The 19,879-nt window shown below is 38.0% G+C and overlaps 2 protein-coding genes across 3 annotated transcripts in view; one reads left to right on the forward strand and one right to left on the reverse strand.

Annotated features, from left to right (window-relative positions):
• LOC143879959 (protein DEFECTIVE IN EXINE FORMATION 1-like) overlaps positions 1-1,379 on the reverse strand; it is a 35,476-nt gene extending 34,097 nt beyond the window's left edge. Inside the window, exon 1 of the mRNA XM_077382690.1 lies at positions 912-1,379. Coding sequence (XP_077238805.1) covers positions 912-1,066 — 155 coding nt within the window. The 5' untranslated portion in view covers positions 1,067-1,379. The remainder of the gene's footprint in view (positions 1-911) is intronic.
• A 3,855-nt stretch (positions 1,380-5,234) lies between these two features.
• Positions 5,235-19,879, forward strand: part of LOC143879960 (RNA helicase, ATP-dependent, SK12/DOB1 protein) — a 49,465-nt gene continuing 34,820 nt past the window's right edge. The window contains exons 1-7 of one of the 2 annotated variants that reach the window (XM_077382691.1): positions 5,235-5,553; positions 6,087-6,347; positions 12,025-12,285; positions 12,403-12,474; positions 12,979-13,057; positions 14,307-14,533; positions 15,031-15,132. In XM_077382691.1, the coding sequence (XP_077238806.1) occupies positions 5,419-5,553; positions 6,087-6,347; positions 12,025-12,285; positions 12,403-12,474; positions 12,979-13,057; positions 14,307-14,533; positions 15,031-15,132 (1,137 nt within the window). In that variant the 5' untranslated portion in view covers positions 5,235-5,418. Of the gene's footprint in view, positions 5,554-6,086; positions 6,348-12,024; positions 12,286-12,402; positions 12,475-12,978; positions 13,058-14,306; positions 14,534-15,030; positions 15,133-19,879 lie in introns of those variants that run through there. The other variant, XM_077382692.1, reaches the window with a different exon arrangement.

The raw sequence follows: 19,879 nt of genomic DNA on the forward strand, positions 1-19,879 counted from the left end.
TTCTTTTTCTATCTGTCTCTTCCTTCAATAAAATTCTATCATTATTCGGAAAAGAAAAAAAAAAGTTATTAGAAGTAACAGAGCCTTATAGTTATAAGCATGAAATTTTGCAGCTTTATAGTTTTCATGAACAATCCACAAACTTTTAAGTTATTTCAGAAGAAGAAGATAGAGACGCATCTTTTGAAAGTTTTTCAGTTTGTTCCCAATTTTCATAATTTTAATATCAACCGATTACAAGAACAGAAGGTTTTAGATGATGTCTTGGAGACATACTAGCACAGATGCCAATCTAAAATCCTTGAAATAAAATAAAAAATAAAGTAAAAGCACTCGTATACTGATACGTGATTACGTGCCTAGATGGGTCCCACGTAGGCTGGAATAAATTAATTAGATATTTTAGTGAATAATATCAAATATATTTAGTAGTTATTTTAGATTAGGATACCTACTTAGATTATGACATCTTTATTTGGCTATTTCTATTATTATCATAAGATCTTTCTGGATCTTTCCATGTTTATCATTTTCTATGTTTTGCTTTATATAGGCACATGCTGCTGTTAATGAAAGGAAGAAGAAATCTTATTAGAAATTGTGTCTTTTTGCACAAAGGAGGATTGATCCGTCCCTCGAAGTGGATCAAGAGGACGATCTTCCCTCTAAGAAGATCAATCGTGTTACGAACCGAATCGGGTTCGTAACATATACATACACCCAATTCAACCAACATAAACATCAACAATCGTTGTCATTGGTAGCCTTGGTTCTTCTGTAAATTGCATACCAACGAACAGAACTATCAGATTCTAAGTTTTAATCATGAATTCTTTTTACGAAGATGTATAAAATTCATTGGGTGTGAAGAAAAAAGGGGAATTGAGATTCGCATGAATAGTTCGACTTACAGGTTAGAATATCCCATGGCATCGTCAGTGGCTTCTCGTTCTCGGAATTTATTTTTCTTCAGTTCACTCCCTTGCGAATCGGATGCGCCATGGATGGAATTGAAAGAAGCAGAGAGTAAAAGCCAGAGCAGAAAATAGGAGGTCGGGAATTTCATCTTATTTTTTACTGAATCTATTGAGGGTTGGAGAAGAGAGAAGGATCTGATGGGATCGGTTAATATCTTACAGATAAACCCTAGCTAGGGTTTTGGAAAAGCTCGGACATCCGAACGACGAAGATCCAGGGGCAGCAAATCGCAGGAGTAGTCAAATAACCCCGGTTTGGAATAATTTTACGGAAGAAAACCAGTAGATGGATTTTACTTCGAGCCTTTTAATCACACCGTGAAACGCTAGATATGGAATAAATTAGCTGGGGTGTCATTACCGACATGGAGACGGGATAGAGAATAGAAGAACAAGTGAAAAAGCTCGTTCCCAAGAAACCCAAGCAAAAAACCATAATTTTTGTGGTGGGGTTGCGTAGTAGAGAGACGGGACAAAGGTAAAACATCAGCACACACAGTAACCGTGGGACTAGGCGTGCAGCTCGGGTCTGGTTGAGGCCAGCCCGAACCCAATCCGAGGAACCATCTACTCGACCCCAACCCGATGAACCTTTTTTCCATCCCGAAGCCAGCTCAACCTTACTCAGCCTGAGTTTTTAGGCTTACTAAAATCAAAAATGATAAAAAAAAAATATTGGGTGTCACTCAGGGCGGGTTGCCCACGGCCTCAACCCAAACCCGACAAACTAAACATGAGTTGGGAAACCCGACCCGACTATTTTTCGGGTTGAACTCGACCCAAGTTGCACCCCTATTGGGACATTGTTGGAAGTCTTAGGGATTTCAATTCTATATATTGGCAAACCAAAGGAGTTCTACAAACATGGCACCCAATAGAAAAGCAAAACCCCTAGCAAAAACGTCACCTCACTTTAGTATCCTTCTACTTTTCCCTCTTTTTTTAAATTCAAACTTGCTTTTGCAAATGGTGAATCAATAAGTGTGTGTGGCGTGGGAGTGAGTTGCATGGCGCTAGTGACGCTTTTCAGGGCACTTTGCACTCAAACGTATGCATCACTATGAAGAGTAGTTGGAGTGTTTAATTTTTTTGTCCAGGTGAATCTGAGTTGTTGATCGTGACCTCGGTCAATCAGTGTGATTGGATAGTGGATGATCTTTAACGACTATGATCTGGATTGTAGGATCGTGCTTCAGATGTGGATGATCAATCGGGTGCAATCTGGATCGTCAGAGTGTAACCAGTCGTGTACCAACAATCAAAGGCCAATCGGGTGCGATACGAGTTGAAGTTTCGCGATCTGTTGCAATCTACCTGTTATGAGGATGGCGGGGGTTTTACTAAAGCCAGAAAGTCACCGCTGACCAGTTTGGACCCTATATCGTAATCTAATGGTAAAATGAGTTGCACGTGTTGACTAGGTGCCTTGAGAGAGTGTTTCCAACCAAAAAATACAGCAAGTGGTCTATAAATATACCAGAAAAGACCATTTGTAGATCATTCCGAAAAACAAAGCGATGACTTCCGAACTTGGGATTTCCAAAGCCTCTTTCACCCTCTGTAGATATTTGAAATTCTATTTTATTCCATTTTCATCTCTTCTCTCCGTTTATCTGTTACACACAACACAGACAGAAAAATTGATATCCTATGCACTTGCCTAATCCAATAGTAATTCGGGTTTGTTTCACTTGTGCGTAGCATAAACAAACATCAATAGATCATATTGCCTTCATTTTATCTCGCCTTCATTTTATCTCGGAGGCGAGTTCATGGTTACCATGGGTAATCAATTGATGGGATGAATATTGTCTTAAGGAAAGCGACATATATAACGTGCCTTGGAGCATCTCATCTCCATCTTCTCACCATCTCTACCATCAAAATTTCCAACAAATCTCTGTACGACGGTGATCTGTAGATGAATTGTTTGGATTGGATGGCTAAGATCATTTAAGATGGGGGCAATCGCCCCCTTATTGGTTGTGGAGCCACAGCCGGTACACCCAGCCCTCTCCCTCCCTGCCCAACAGTTGAATTGTTTAGATATTTGAAGGTAGACCCGCCTATACTCATTCTCTCTCTATATCTTATGTCTCTGAACAAAAATCCTTGGTGGGTCCCAACAATGAATGGTTTAGATCTCCAAAGATGGTGGACGCCATAAAAGGTGTATTTAAAAAAAAAATCATTTGGATCCATTTTGTTCGAAGATCCAAACCGTTCATTTGTTACGATCCAACATCAACAGGCGCTTCTTCCAAAAACTGTCTCCCCAGGATAATCCTAACTCCTCGATTCGTAGAGATTTATATAGTGTCGTCATATTAGATTGGATGGCTAAGATCATCCAATGGAGATAATTTTTGGGTCACTACCTATTCACATCGAGGCTCAACAAACGGACGGTTTGGATCTTCGAACAAAGTGGCTGCAGTGAATTTTCTAAAAGAATATGCATCATACAATGCATGTGTGTAGATGCCATATAAAAGGTGGGCCCCACATGATATTGCGTATGTGCATATCATATATCATATCATGTATCATCACATAGTATATGTGTAAAACATAATCCTGAATGACGTGGGTGCGGCACATGGCACCCCTTCTATTCACCGTTTCCTTTCCTCTTAAGATTCTCGAATAGAAAACTTTTATTTAAACTCTAGTCTCCGGAAGACAAATTTGTAGAATACTTTAAAAAGGACATACATTCCTTCCGGATTTGTCTCAGTTGGAGGTATCACAATATTCAGGATCTGGAGAGTACATGAAGTATCCTTTACATAAGGTTTACACCTAAATGTATTTCTCTAGATTCTTTTCCAAAAGGAGCATTAATCTCAAATCCCTGGATTTTCTCCCAAAGAGAAAATAGGTGCAAATGGGAGATTATCTAGATGGGAAAAGCTATCTCCGTCTCCTAACTGGTCTCTTCATCCCCATCTCTTTCCCTCTCTTTAGGGTACAGTTTTATTTTGTCTCGGTTTCTCGACATCCAGTTTTATTTTCTTTAGCCTTCTCAAGAGTAAGAGACTCACGATTCCACCTCCAATACAAGGTATGCTCCTTGTCTCTCTATTTTATTAGTCTGTATCAATCTCTCTCTCTCTCTCACAGTCTAATTAGCAAATAAGTGAAGAAATTATATTTGTTATCCCGTTGTTTGATAATGGCACTCCCCGTTCTTTTAAACTTAAAACAGTGTCATCTCTCTCTCACCTGTTCGTTTGAGATGCTTGAGATTGCTCTCAGTGATTGTGAGCCCCAAACAGATTATTGGACTTAAAAATTAAACGGAATTCTGAGTCAAACAATATGTTTGGAGCTTTCGATGGCTCGATCATATTGCATTTTTCTTGCCCTATTCGTTGGAGATTATGAATCCCAAAATTGAATGTCTATCAGTTTAAGATATGGCAATGTTTTTTTTGAATTACCAAACCTCTTGTTTAAGATTTCTCCTCGTGCATCTCACGGGCCTGCAACTAGTATTTTGAAAAATACATTCAAGCCATCCTTGTTCAAGATCCAAACAAACTCACCTGGTGACCCCAGCGTTGCTAAATTAAGCCCCCAAAATCATCTCCATTGGAGGATCCTAATTGCTAACCCTCCAAGATGTAGATATATAAATCTCTAAGAATCAAAGGTGGGGCCAGGGGCGATGCCACATGAGAGGAAAGGGGGACAATTGCCCCCCTTAATTTTTTGGAAAAAAAAAATATTCCTTTATTTTTTAATATTTTTTTATACTCACCCCCCTTTTTAAAAATTACGCCCCCCTTTCCAATAGTCCCTAAGATAGAAAATAAGTTTAAAATTTAAATTTTACCAAATTTATCTTTTTTTTTTGTGCAAAATTTACTATAATTTTTGCCCCCTTATGCAAGATAGAAATTTTTTCTATCTTAATTTTAAGATAGATAAAAAATTACTATAATTTTGCCCCCCTTGTGCAAAATTTCTGGCATCGCCCCTGGGTGGGGCCACACGATTTTTTTTTTAAATACCTTTTTGTTTTTATGTCCACCTCATTCAAAGATTTAAACCATTCAATTACTAAGCCCACCAAGGGTTCGTGTTCAAAAAGAGAAGAGAGGCCACAATTCAAAAAAAACCCGAAATAAATTTTCCGCTCTAATCCTTTTCACTGAAATTCAATCAAGGGCAGGGAGGAGAAAGAATTGGAGAGTGAAATTATTAGTGGCCTTCAGTAAACCCCTTTTTGTCAGAAATAATTCAAATAAATATCCTTTTTTCTTTGGGTGTTCAGGAAAGGCATTTTGGGAATTGCTGGGAGCGCTCTGGGCCCGAGTGTGACTTCCCCATTACGCAACCGAAACCCTTTGGAAAGCGCAAGAATGGCGCCTTGAAGTGAAGAACCCTAGTCCAGTCAGTCTAACAGAGAAGAAACATCTCCCTCTCATCAGTAGCCATGGATCGGATCGTGGCAGCGAACGAAGTCGCTTTCCGAATTGGATTTTCTGGCTACAGTGGACACCTCAGACTCGAGCCTCTCCCTCCTATTGAACGCTCAAACCCTCTTAAATCACTCCCCGATTTCATTCTCGTCAGTGATTCTTCTGACACAAACCTAATGCTATTTGTGATGCAATTCTCGATCAATGAGCCATGTTTTTGAGCAATTCCTCGTCGCTTAAGTTTTCTTTTACTCTCGTGCGTTTAGGGTTTCGGAATCTGAGCTCTCTGTCTCGTTTCTTTTCTCTTTATATTTTCTTTCATTATGTATATTTTTGGGTTCTGCGTTGGAGACTTTTTTTAATCACAACACTTGTAAAAGTGAAATGATTGCAAAATTAAGTTTCCAAATGCACCTAAGGATTTGTGATTTGAAGTTTTTGAGCTATTTCTTGTCGTCTGTGATTCGGGTTCCACTACTTTCACGTTTTGTTTTTGTTTGCCTTCGTGCGTCTAGGGTTTTGTGATTTGAAGTACTGTTCTTCCTTTCTTTTCTCTTTATATTTTTTTAACCACTAATGTCTATTTTAATTCTTCTGTAGCTTTCATTTAGCAATTGTATTGTTTTGGGGCTTTTAGGTGATCATGTTTGTATATTGTGGTTAACTTATCATTTTGTTTCAGCCATCAGCATTCGAGCCGGAAACTCCTGAAACGGTTAAGAAAGATCTAGAAGAGAAATACCTTGTGCCAGAATTGGATCCTGATGAGTTCTCGCCAGAAAATGATGGCAGGCAGTGGGAGTTTGATTGGTTTGATAAGGCGAAAGTACATTTGGAGCCGTCAATGCCACGGTCAGTTGTCGTCCCCTCGTGGGAATTGCCGTTCAGGAGACGGGCAAAGGACGGAATTGCCCAAGAAAAATGGAGTCCCAGTTCAGTGCAGGTATGTGTTGTTTTTGTTGTTCTTCTATTACTGCTAAATTTGTGCTGTAATTATCCAAAAGAACCTTCTAACCAGGTTTATACAATAGAGTAATAAATCGAGGATGAGACACAGAAAAAACAAATAACTTAAAAAGAGAAAAGCTTGAAGAAGGTGGATGTATTCTTCATTAACACATCAAGAGAGAATTTCCTAGACATTTGTACAATGTAAAATGAATTAAATATTTGTAAGGTATATGAACCAATGAATAAGCCGACCCCAACTAGTTTGGGACAAAGGCTTAGTTGAGTTGAGTATGAACCAATGAGTAAACGTTTTGTGTCCTGGATGTATTCTTCATTAACACATCAAGTGAGAATTTGCAAGACATTTGTACAATGCAAAATGAATTACATTTGTACCATTGAGAAATCATCTGCGGAAAATCCAAGCCAATCGCACACAAAGAAATGGAATAGTAGAAATAAACAAGCAACATGATGCACACGCTGAGATTTACGTGGTTCAATCAAGATGCCCACATCTATAGTCGAGAACACAATCTTTCTTCACTAGAAAGCAAAAAATACATGGATTACAATAGATTAACCTGAAACCTTTAAACTCCCTTCTCCTCCGTACCAAGACTGTACACAAGAGCTCCTCGAGAGAAATACCCAAGAGACAAACCAAGAGAACTCTCTCTCTCTCTCTCTCTCTCTCTCTCTCTCTCTCTCTCTCTCTCTCTCTCTCTCTCTCTCTCTCTCCTTGCCTTTCACACAGCTGCCACACACAAGAGAAAAACCCTCTCTCTTCCTTTTGCAACCTCCACTTTAGCCCCCCCCCCCCCCCCCCCCACACACACACACACCCACACACACACCACCGCAACACACACACACACACTTTGACCATGTGTTATAAGAGTATCTATATCTACTTTATTTTTCCAAACCCTAAATATAGACTTCTTTCTAATATTAGCTTCCAACACATGTCGTGGGAAACAAGCCAATCCCAATACTCTCCACCTTGGCTTGTTTTTCAGCTACTTGGAGATTTTGAGTTGATGTTGCCACAAGTTTGCTGTTCCCGCAAACCACCATTGGCAAGTACACCACTTCGAGATTCATCCCCGGTTCTGACTCCACTCGACTCTATCAACATGACCAATGCACACGTGTAGCTATCATCCGACTAACACACTCAGTTAACCCTGAAAGGGATCTTGATCTACCCTCCCCATCGCAGGAACTACCGCCTCATCACCATCGTCTGTAACCTAAAAACTCGTTTTTGCACCAACTACGAAAGAGACCTTATGTGTACGCATACCCTTCTGTTTCCAACTATGTATCGAGATCTCAAGAACACTAGTCATCGTGCCCTTAATCAGATGGTACAACTCGCCACTTCCTTTCATCATAACCATACAAATGCATGCAATTTTCATAGCTCCACCTGCAACTAAATATCTCCAACCCATGTAGTCCAACCGTCCAAGTGACAATAGATTCTTTCATGTCTTTAAGACATACCCCACCTCACCCTAAGTACGAACCACTTCATCAAATATCTTGCTCTTCACCGTTTCAATTCCTGTGACGTCTCAATTGGACCTCTCACCCAAGGACATCACACATGCCCTCATCTCCTAGAACGTATCAAAATAGTCTCTCCTAGAGTATACATGAATAGACCACCGTGAATCTAGAATTCACTCATCACGAGAAGTGTGATTACCCGTTGAGATTGTGAGAACACATCCAACCATTTCATTCTGCTTATCCGCTACTTCCACCACCGTATCTGTAGTCTCTCCTGGACCTTACTGCCACCTCCATGCAGTATATTTTGAAGCATACATGAACAAACCATCATCAATCTTGAATCCACTCGTCATGAGAGGTGTGATTACCTATGGAGACTTCAAAAAAATATCTAACCATTTCGCTCTCCGCATCTATTACTGCCACCACCGTAATTGTAGCGCCATTGTCTGACTTGTTAGCTTGCTTCGGTCTATTTTGCTTGATGTAGCCATATTCCTTTTAACGATAACACTGCACACAATTTTTACCGACACTAACCATGGATCTCGACCTGCATTTTTTTATCCCTTGTCAACTTCTTTGATTTTCGCCATGAGCAACCAGCCCGTGCTCTCGACCCATCAAGAATATATTTCTTTCGCATCTCATTAGATAAGAGCAACGCCGTGACCTCTAATTTTACTATATCCTTACCATACAATGGAGTCGTTAGTGGGATGTCATAGAATATGACAACGAGGTAAGAACTAAGAAGTAGAAGGGCCTTGTCTTCTTCCTTCAACTTTTTTGACACCTTGTGGTGGAGCTGATCCGCAAGCCCGCTAAACACAGTTATGTCTTCTAGAAGATTCTTGCCTTCTTGCATCTTCAGCTTGTACAACTGCCACTCCAGATACAATCAGTTGGCCAAACTTTTTGACATGTAAAGCTTCTTCAACTTCTCCCATAACTTAGGTGCTGATTCTTCTTCCACTATACATAGTCGAATTGTGTTGATCGCCTTCGACTTAATTCTTCCTACTCAGTATCTTTCATCTTCTATGGGCTTCCCATCTTTTTCCTTCAATGCCTTAGGCATGCCCTACAGATGCTCTTCACCATCTTATGCCATAGGGCATTTTAGTCTTTTTTCACATACAACGACTCTAACTGGTTAATATTTTCAAAATTAACCTTGTCTGGTTATTTCACTATTTCAGCGACTTATTGCATTTTGTTGGTAAAATATCCATATAGTAATTATTGTTTTAATGCTCTATTTTCAAAGATACATTTAGTTGGCTGTACTATATATATATATATATATATGTATATATATATATATATATATATATATATATCAAACCATTCATTTGATTGGCCCTCACATAGATAGGGTGTCCACCAAAAATCAGCTTCATAGGATCATCCCAACCCTTCATTTTTGCCTCCACAAATCGTAGGGTTGGGATGATCCTATGGAGCTGATTTTTGGTGGACACCCTATCTATGTGAGGGCCAATGAATTCTTTGGATCACCAAAACAATGTGGGCCCATTGTATTTTAAGCCGGCGGTGTAGCTTCACTTTCCTCTCTCTCTCTCTCTCTCTCTATATATATATATATATATATATATATATATATAGGTTGGTTGTATATAATAAAATGTATGATATGTACATGTGTTTGTACAAGCTTTGCAAAATGCAAACACAAGGCACATTGGCCAACTGATGATTGATGAATATAAATTCATGCATATGAATAATTTTTAGGGCAATTCGTAAAAATGAAGACATTCGTAAAAAGGTGGGGGTGGCACCAATTGAGGAGAAGATGAGAGAGCACCGCTTAAGATGGTTTGGACATATCCAATGTAGGCCTTTGGATGCTCCAGTGAGAAGAGGCAACTCGTGCCAAGTTGATGGAGTAAAAAGAGTTGGGGCAGACCGAAAACAACTTGCGTAGAAACAGTGAGGAAAGACTTGATAGCTAGGAACATAACAGATAATATGACCTTGGATAGGATAGAATGGAAGAAAATGATCCACGTAGAAGAACCCAACTAGAGCCAGGATTAGAGCCGGGTAGATTTCTTTCACCAACTTCATGAAATTTTTCTAAAGGATTCATTTAGCCGACCCCAACTAGTTTGGGACAAAGGTTCTGTTGAGTTGAGTTGAGAGAGAATAATTTTTAGGGCAATGATATTTTACATGCAGGATGCATATTTTTTTATTTTTTATTTATTTTTAGGGTAATGATCTCATTAGCTTAGTTCGTCGGTAGTTGGTGCAAGAGGATATCCAGAGTTGCACCAACTACCGAGGAATTAAGCTAATGAGTCACATCATGAAGCTTTGGGAGAGGGTAATTGAGCATATGCTAAGAAAAGAGACTAAGGTGTCAGAGAATCAGTTTGGCTTTATACCCAAACAATCGACTATGGAAGCTATCTTATTGATTAGGCGGTCAATGGAGAGATTTAGAGAAAATAAAAGGACAATCATATGGTTTTCGTTGATTTGGAGAAAGCGTATGATAGGGTTCCCAGGAGTGTTATGTGGTGGGCTCTTGAAAGAAAAAAAGTGCCTACTAAATATTTCGATATGATTAAGGATACGAACGATGGAGCAATAACTAGTGTCAGAACTACGAATGGCACGTCTAGTGAGTTTCCAATTACAATAGGGCTGCACTAAGGATCAACTCCAAGCCCTTATCTTTTTACTCTAGTTATGGATGAAGTTACGGAGGGTATCCAGGATGAGGTGCCGTGGTGTATGTTATTTGCGGATGACATAGTATTAACTGACGAAACCAAAGCAGGAGTTAATGCTAAGTTAGCGTTATGGAGAACTACTTTGGATTCCAAAGGTTTTAGACTGAGCATGATTAAGACAGAGTATATGGAGTGCAACTTTAGTAATGTAAGGAGGCGGGGCGACGATGTAGTAAATATGACTGGAGAGGAGGTACCCAAGAGGGATATCTTTTGCTATCTTGGTTCAATCCCACACAAGGAAGGAGAGTTTGGAGAGGATATTAACCACATAATAAGATCAGGTTGGTTAAAGTGGAAGCATGCTTCAGGAGTTCCATGCGATCGTCAAATACCTACCGAGTTGAAGGGAAAGTTTTATAAGACAGCGGTGAGGCCAACCATGCTGTACGGCTCAGAATGTTGGGCCACCAAGAAGCAACATGTGCATAAGATCGAAATGCGAGTGCTTAGATGGATGTGCGTCCACACAGGGTTAGATCGAATTAAAAAGGAATCCGTAAAATGGTGGGGGTGGCACCAATTGAGGAGAAGATGAGAGAGCACCGCTTAAGATGGTTTGGGCATCTCCAATGTAGGCCTTTGGATGCTCCAATGAGAAGAACTGACTTGTGCCAAGTTGATGGAGTAAAAAGAGGTAGGGGTAGACCGAAAACAACTTGGTTAGAAATAGTGAGGAAAGACTTGAGGGCTAGGAACATAACAGAGAACACGACCTTGGATAGGATAGAATGAAAGGAAATGATCCGTGTAGACGAACCCAACTAGTGTCGGGAGTAGACTTAGTCAATTTTGAGCCGGGTAGATCCTTTCACCTTCTTCATGAAAATTTTCTAAAGGATTCATTAGCTGACCCCAACTAGTTTGGGACAAAGGCTTAGTTGAGTTGAGTTGAGTTGAGTTGTAAGACTGATAAGTGATGCAAGTCTGCAGTGATTAGATCATGGAAGCGATTCCATATTTTAGAAATAATAGGAGACAAGTCAGACAACTACTGGCTTTAAGTTTAGATGAACCTTTATCTATGGAGCAGTTTCACTGTTGCAGTTCACTTTTACTTTTCTGCTGTGATTTACTTCTACTTAATAGCTTTGAGAGCATTTTGTGTTGTTGTAAATTCTTTACTCAATTTAGTTATTTAGTTTATTTCCACGAAGAATGAGTCTAGGATGGAGTCATTCTAGCCGCATAAGTTTATGGAAATAAAACAGTTACTTTTTCGTCATGAATGTGATGTGGCTGTCAACCATTCATAGTTGTGACCCTTTTCTTGAATTTACCAACCCACAATATAAATATTGCAGTGAGGGTAATGTATCCATTTACCGTTTGTGCATTCGTCTGTCTATCCTAATGGTGGTTTACTTTTACTATTGCCAGATAGAGTTGACAGAGCTAATGGAGTGTGCTCAAGATTCTGGATCTTTGCCACGCATGCCTGGACCAGCAAAGGATTTTGTAAGGGGCAGCATCAATAACCGCCCATTTCGACCAGGAGGTCTAGACAATTCTCTGTCATCTGAAAGGATTGTTCCAGAAGGTGCTCGGGGTGGCAAATGGGTACGTGAAGTTCTTGATGGTGGTCCGGCTCAATCTCTTCCTCCAAGTTTTAAGCAAGGATTGGATCTTGGCTACCTCAAGGTATTCTGCACATGAAAGGTTCTCATTTAGTTGTGTTACAAGCTCTGTCCAGTACTCCAGTTAGGTAAAAGAGAAAAGAACTACCAGACTTAAATGTGAATATCTATGTATTTGAAGGTTTATCCGTATTCGTGGAAATGTGCCGCCGAGGAACCGAGTTCAGTCCCAGATGTCTCGGATGAAAATCTGGTCAGTTTACTCTCAGAAGCGCACAAAACTGTTCGGGTCACTCTGTCTTGTGATACTTTCCTACTCATTATGACTACTAACCAGAAAAACATCTAATTAAGTTTTGGATGCTTATCATACTAGTATATTTCATCCTTCAATGCAGTGTGCATCTAAAACTTGTCTCATTTAACTTCTAGTTTTGGCTTTCAGCCTGGCCTTGGGAGTTTGACACTTGCAATATACAGAGATTCTTTCTAATTATAACTTTGACTCGGGTGAGTCATTGATGCGGTTGAGTTTTTCTATTGACTCGAGTTAGTCAAAGGAGTTTTTGATTGACTTGTTAGGGCCAAATCAATTTGATTGGAGTGTGTCAAAGATTGTCTTTGGGAGCTTTTAAACAGTAGAAAATTCTACCATATGTTATTGTTTTTCGGCAGTGATGAGTTTTAACAACCATGTACTCATCACTTTCGCATTCGATTCTTGATTACTTTTTCTACTGTTTATCATTATTTGCAGAGTAGGTTGTCTGTGCAGTTTGATGATTTATTCAAGAAAGCTTGGGAAGAAGGAGCTGTTGAAGGACCAGACAGTGATGGTGAGTCCAATATATTTGTGAATAGGAAGTCTTTGGTTTTCATTATGTCCATTGAGTTTGTCTTATCTGTCCGTAGGCCATGTATTTCACGGGAATTTCACCAACTGCATGATAGAAAGATAGCTCTTACGTTTTACGCCTAAAGACCTCAATTCTGAGGAAAGGTCTTAGAAACTTTTACAATTACTTTTGGGAAATGATAAATGCACCCCTTTTCATTACATGGGACAGCCAACTGCAGTGTAAGTGACAATCAAATCCATTAAATCCTTCCCATGTGAAGTACAACAGTCCCTTTGCAGTCATAGATACACTGCAGCTGGGTGTCCCAAGTAATGAAAAAGGGGTGGATTTATCATTTCCCTTACTTTTCTCTGGTTAAGTTACTTGTAGAAAGCTGGTTATCCAAATGGACCAATTCTTCACTTTGAAACAGCTGGTGTATGCAGTCTTGGTGTATCTGGAAATTGAAGCCAAAATTGAGCTAGAGTGAGAAAGGGGACTTCATGTTTGTTTTGGGTTGGAGTGCCTATTTCCTTTCTCTTGACTAATACCTAAGTTGTGTTTTGGATATTGCTTAACTCGTTTTGATCTCTTCTTTTTATTTATTCGTTTTTTTATTTGGAAATGATATTGGCACTCTTTTTTTTAATAGCGCCACTCCTCTCTTTAGTTACACTTATCTAATTGGCTGCTAAAGACTTATATTTCCCAGAAAGCTATCAACAGCCAACAAGAGGAGTGTTCAATAAAAAGAGGTGCGCTGTTATTAAAAGAAAGAATTTGGATATAATTTCCTTTGTAATTTTGAATGTACATTATTTGTTGATTTTTTAAAACAGTGCTGTTATAAATTTATAATACAGTTTTAGTTGCAATTGCTCAGGTACTTTATGCTTGTGGAAAACATGGTCATTACTTTTGTATCTAGAATCTTTTCATGGTTTTCATATTACCTATATGGACACTGTAGTGCTCGGCATGTCTTGTTTGGTGAATGATGTCTACAGACTTCTCTCGGCCTGATAATTTCTTTATTAGATGATTTAGCTGAATATGTTTATGCAAAATTTAGCCTTCGCAATGCATTTTTGCAGTCATATTCTGTTTTATTTTCTTTATTCCCAATCTTGATGATCTTTTGTCTGACAAGACTTAGCATCATCCATATTTTGTTCCTCGAATTCTTTTCGAAGTCAAGGAACCATTTGTTCAAAGTTTAGTAACTAATCCCATGCTCTTTGTAAAGGATATTCAACAGAGGCAGAGTCTGTTAAGTTTAACGTGGAAGCGGAAATGTTGGACCCTGTATCTGATACTGTTCCTGGAGTTGAAATGGAAAAGGAGGACAATGTAGCTGATACTATTACTGATACAGAATCCTCTATGTTAGATGAGATACTGTTGGATGAACCAGGAGAGTTAACACGAATGTTAGATGGAGCTAGGGCTGGTGGTGGTCACCAGCAGAAAGAGGTAATGCTTTTTTTTATTGGATACAAATGCACGAGCAACAAGTATATCAACAATTTTGTGACAGGAGGTTTCTATTTTCCACTTTAGATTTGCTCTCTAGTTAGTAGCTTAAATCCCTCGTTAGCTTTCATTATCTCTTTTGCATATCACAAAGTGGTTACAATGTTATTTTTGAATGATATGTTCATCGTAATTTTGTTTCTTGTCTATTCCCTGCATTGACTTTTGCACTTTCATGAGACACTGAACTTCATTTACATATCAGTTTGCTTTGTTCATTTTGGTTTTCTTTTTTGGTCTTTTATTTCAGTTTCTTTTCATAAATTTGATTGGTTATGGTAGCTGGCATATCTTCTCAAGGAACTCTAAAATTCATTTTTCTATAAGATACTATTCCAGTTATTCATTTTGCTTTATTTATTATTTTTCTCTTGATTCATTTTTTATAAAGTGTTTCCAATTCTTTGGCTATTGAGTCATTTCTTTTTTGCCCACAGGCTGTTAGTGGAGGCAGTGAAGGGATTGCAAATCATTTTTATGAACTCGTCCCTGATCTGGCAATTGAGTATCCTTTTGAACTGGATGCTTTCCAAAAGGAGGTACTGGTCTATTCTCTTGGTTTCTATTGCTTGGATGATTATAGAATCAAAATTTTTGTACATCTAGGAGCTTATTAATTAGGTTTTTCATTATCATGTTAGTTCTCATGCTTGCTTGATGTATCTCCTCTAGAACATTGGGCTTATTTTTTTAACAATAATGAGAATTTGTTTTTTTTTTTAAATGGCTAATAATGAGAATTTGTTAAAGCCAAAAACTATAGGAAGCTAATCTAGGAGGTCATGACACCAGAAACAAAGCGGCAAAAGTAAATAAACAAATAAATACAAAAACAAAACTAGAGGAATGAATGTTGTCCCACAGCAAGGCATTCATGCCTTTCCCACTCCTTAGCTAGAATGTCCCTCACATGGTTGGCCTCTCATGCCTAACCCACTCCTTAGCTAGAATGTTCACAGCATGATGACTGCCCGTATTGAAGAAAAATCTTCTACAACTCACATATGTCAAGTATCTCCTCAAGAGGATCAAGGAGAGAGTTCTCTCCAATGAAACATCAAGACTTTTGAAATCCAATTAATTGCTTTCCTTGAGTCACCCTGTACCATCCGTATCTCTCTACTCAAAGAGGCAACCTGTTTCAATCCTCGTAGTCTTATACTAACTTCAGCTTCTCTAGAATCTTGTACCCCAACGCCTAGTAAAAGCAAAGCTGACAATGCCTAGAAGATCTCTAATCACTTCTCTAAGAGATGAGCCATCAAAGTTAAGCTTGAGATTATTGACATGTGAAAGGCTGACTCAATGCGAAACATTTGATACGAGGAATCTTTTCTTGACTTTGTTCTGTTCCAACATTTTCTGAAATGAAATCATTGTCTGTAAGTCCCTAAATTCTTCCACATATATTCGGTTATCAAGAAATGGGTGAGATGTTTTAGTTGATCGGTGGACCATCTCATGGGTGAGGTTGGTTTTGACCAAGGTTTTATGTTTCAGCTTCAGTTTCGGCATGCGTTTTGGTTTCCATGAAAATGGAAATATGTCAGATTCAATCGTAAATTTTGGTGAAAATCCTATAAAATCACGGAAACGAATAGAAACATATGCAAATTGTGAGCATTTAAGAAGAAACTTTAGGAAATGTTAGAATAAGCACAAATACACAGTTAGAAACCATCACATAAGCAAGACAACCATCCATATTGGTTTAACAGCATCAAACACCCAGTGACATACATTGTTGCACATGTATGATAGTTTATACGCATCAGATTTCAGATGTAATTCATTTTTTTAATGGTATTTCATATGTAATTCATACAAATATTTATACATAATGCATACACACATTTCACATGTAATTCACATAAATATAATTGTATCATACACTAGTGCACAACAATGCCACATAATTCTCCAAATTACGAAGAAAGATAATTTTTCTTTTCTTTTTAAATTGATTTTTAATATTTATTAAATTTTGTGCACAACAGTGCATGCACCACCTGCTTTGATTTTGTTGATTTTTTTTTAAAGTTTAATGATTTTTTTACTTTTTTCAATAAAAAATACAAAATGTTAGTTATAATATTATAAAATATTGTATTTAACAATGTTAGTATGAGTTGCGCTATATATATAATTTGACAGGCTCCCATTCATCTTACCAGTCTACAAGAAAGAAGGCAATGAGTAGTGAGTGCCAGGTAGAGTAGCTTTATCGATAGGGGTAATAAGGTACAAGAAGCGATGGTATCGGGTTGAGCAGCCAAAGCTGTCATGCGAGCAGTGGTCCCGAGTAGTTTAGTTCAATAAGATATTAGCAAGAAAGAGAAAGAAATTTTCAGTTTCGGCGGAAAATTTGGTGGAAATCTTGTAAAATCACGGAAACATATGAAAACATGTGTAATGATGAAATTTTAAGATGAAACTTTAGGAATGCTTGAATAAGCACATATACATACTTAGAAACCATCACATAAGCAAGAATGCCATCAATAATGGCCTAATCACATCGAATACCTAGTGACATGCGTTGGTCGACTCCCATGCCGATATGACACCCCATGCATTAGATTTGGTTACTTTGCTATGCAATCCAATGATGTTGTCTGCCAAATATCATTCTCTGCATTAATGAAATGAAATGCACATTCTATTTTTTTGTCGTTCCCACCATTTCGATCGACTTTCGGTCGAATTTTTTGGAATTTTGATGGAAATATTGACGTAGAAGGAATTCATTGGGATTTCGTTTCGGTAGGAATAAAAGAGAAACATTTCGGTTGTTTCGGTGAAATTTATGGGAAATTTAAAACCATGCTCTCACCAACCTGTCTGCATTGAGAGAGTCTCCCTCAATGATTTTATGTTCTAACAACGTTTGGTTTAAAAGTATGATTCTGTAAAGAACAGCCTCGACTTATGTCTCGCTAGAGTCTCCTGTCCAATAGGGCCCTAATGAGCCCATATTACCCATCTAATATCATGCCTCAGTGTCCACACAATGCCATCCACGCTAGGGTTGCCAAAACTCAACCTGTCGAAGTTCAGCGGTGGGGCTCATTTTGGGCGAAAGCCCTCACATGAACTCCGCTATGCCTGATCTTCTCCCAAGATTTACAGAAGGAGGATACATACATGGTTTTAAATTTCCCCGAAATTTCCCCAAAATGACCTAAATGTTTTCATTTCCATCCCCACCGAAATGAACCCACCGAAACAAAATTTACATGAATTCCTTCCACATCATTATTTCTCCACAATTTTGACTGAAATTCCTGAAATTTGATCGGAATGACAAAAAATGGAAAGATGTTATGATTTGTGTATTCCATTTCATTTCATTAATGTAAAGAATAATATCTGGTAGGCAACATGAACTGCACAACAAAGTAACTGTATCTTATGCATGGGATGTCAGATTGACAAGGGACCAATAATACCTCATAAGAGTCATAACTGTATGTGGTATTGATGTAGAGTTGGGGTCCCTAGAGGGGAGATTGGTCATTGTACTTTTTTATACTTTATTACCTTGTACTTCTTTATTGACTTTAACATTCTGTGACAAACTGACAATGCATGTCACCATGTGTTTGATGTGATTTAGCCATTATGGATAGCTTTCTTTCTTAAGTGATGGTTTCTAAATATGTATTTGTGCTTATTCTAGCATTTCCTAAAGTTTCATCTTAAAATTTCATCATTTACATATGTTTCCATACTTTTCCGTGATTTTGATATTTTCACCGAAACTGAAATTTAAAACCTTGATTGCCACTTCAAACTGCCCTACGTGGACATGTGTTGTTGACCTCCTGCGATTGATTTCTGCTACCGTTAGTAACTTTGACATCAGCTTCATTCTTTGGTGGGCATTTATTACCACCTCAACTGTCAGGTTGGGAACTATGATAAGGAAAATCCATTTCCAGAGTTCTATCCTGCTCAGGTGGGATCTGAATCGGACTCTGGGCACAACTTGAATTGGCATTAGAGCAGAAGGAGATAGGTCCCTAATGAAGTGTTTTGACACCATATTTCCCCCATCTCCTCCAGCTCATCATCTTCGACTTGCATTCATTCATGAAACCGCATATCGAATCTCACAACAGCTTTCCTTTGATCACCTTTTAACTAAGTAAAAACAACATATGAAAAACCATTGTACCAAAGTTTGACTGAAACTTGTCGTTTCAACTGAAATATTTCAATTCCCTCGAGTCCTGAAATAAAATTGCGCTAAATTTCACAAATGAGGAACATTCGATCCAATATTTAGGCTTTTTTGGTGCATTTTGGTTTCGTTGCGGTCATGTCAACCTAAACATGAAGTTGTACGCATAGTTTTAACTTTCTACTGAACCGACACAAAATGACTAAATTGGTTTCGTTTCCATCCCCACTGAAATACATTGAAAACTGAAACACATAATGAAACTAAAACCATAAGTGCACTAGTGGTATACCATACCAATATCTGTTATATAGTTATATTTATATGAATTGCATGCGAAATATGGTATATGTATTATTCATAAATATTTGTATGAATTACATGTTAAATGTGGTATGAATTACATGTTAAATGTGGTATGTGCTGTATTATGAGACATGCGTGACAACACATCACTAGTTTTTTTATGTTGTTAAAGTGTTAAACCATTATGGTTGGTTTTTTGCTTATGTGATCACTTTTCGTATGTATTTCTACTTATTCTAGCATTTCCTGAAGTTTCATCTTAAATGTCCATCATTTTTTCATATGTTTCTATACATTTCTACGAGTTTTCCACCAAAATTTCCAATTGAAACAGTGAAATCCTGTTTGCTATTTTATTTGGAAATTTTCGTGCAAATAACAAAATAAAGTCGTGCTCAAATTCAGGCATGCATTATTCATAAAATTAATGTTTTATTTCTTATTATTTGCTATTTTTGTTTGAATTTTTTAGTATTTAAAAAAATAAATAAATTAAAAATGAAAAATATTTTCTTACCATTTAGTGCAGGGCAATGATAATTTGCACCCCTTGCATGATAATTTGCACCCCGTTAACGTTAATTGACATTAAAAAGCGTTAAAGTCTGCTACATACCCTCCGTTAAAGGGGTGCGAATTTTCTTACAGGGGGTGCGAATTTATCATCTCCTTTAGTGTATTGTGGTTTAGCCGACCCCAACTAGTTTGGGACAAAGGCTTAGTTGAGTTGAGTTGAGTTTAGTGTATTGTGGTTTACTCTATTTGTATTGATTACGTAATTATATTTAGCTGATTTA

Source organism: Tasmannia lanceolata, unplaced genomic scaffold (assembly GCF_043159265.1).
Source record: "Tasmannia lanceolata isolate RefF3 unplaced genomic scaffold, GAP_Taslan_0.1 ptg000006l, whole genome shotgun sequence".
Lineage (NCBI taxonomy): Eukaryota > Viridiplantae > Streptophyta > Magnoliopsida > Canellales > Winteraceae > Tasmannia > Tasmannia lanceolata.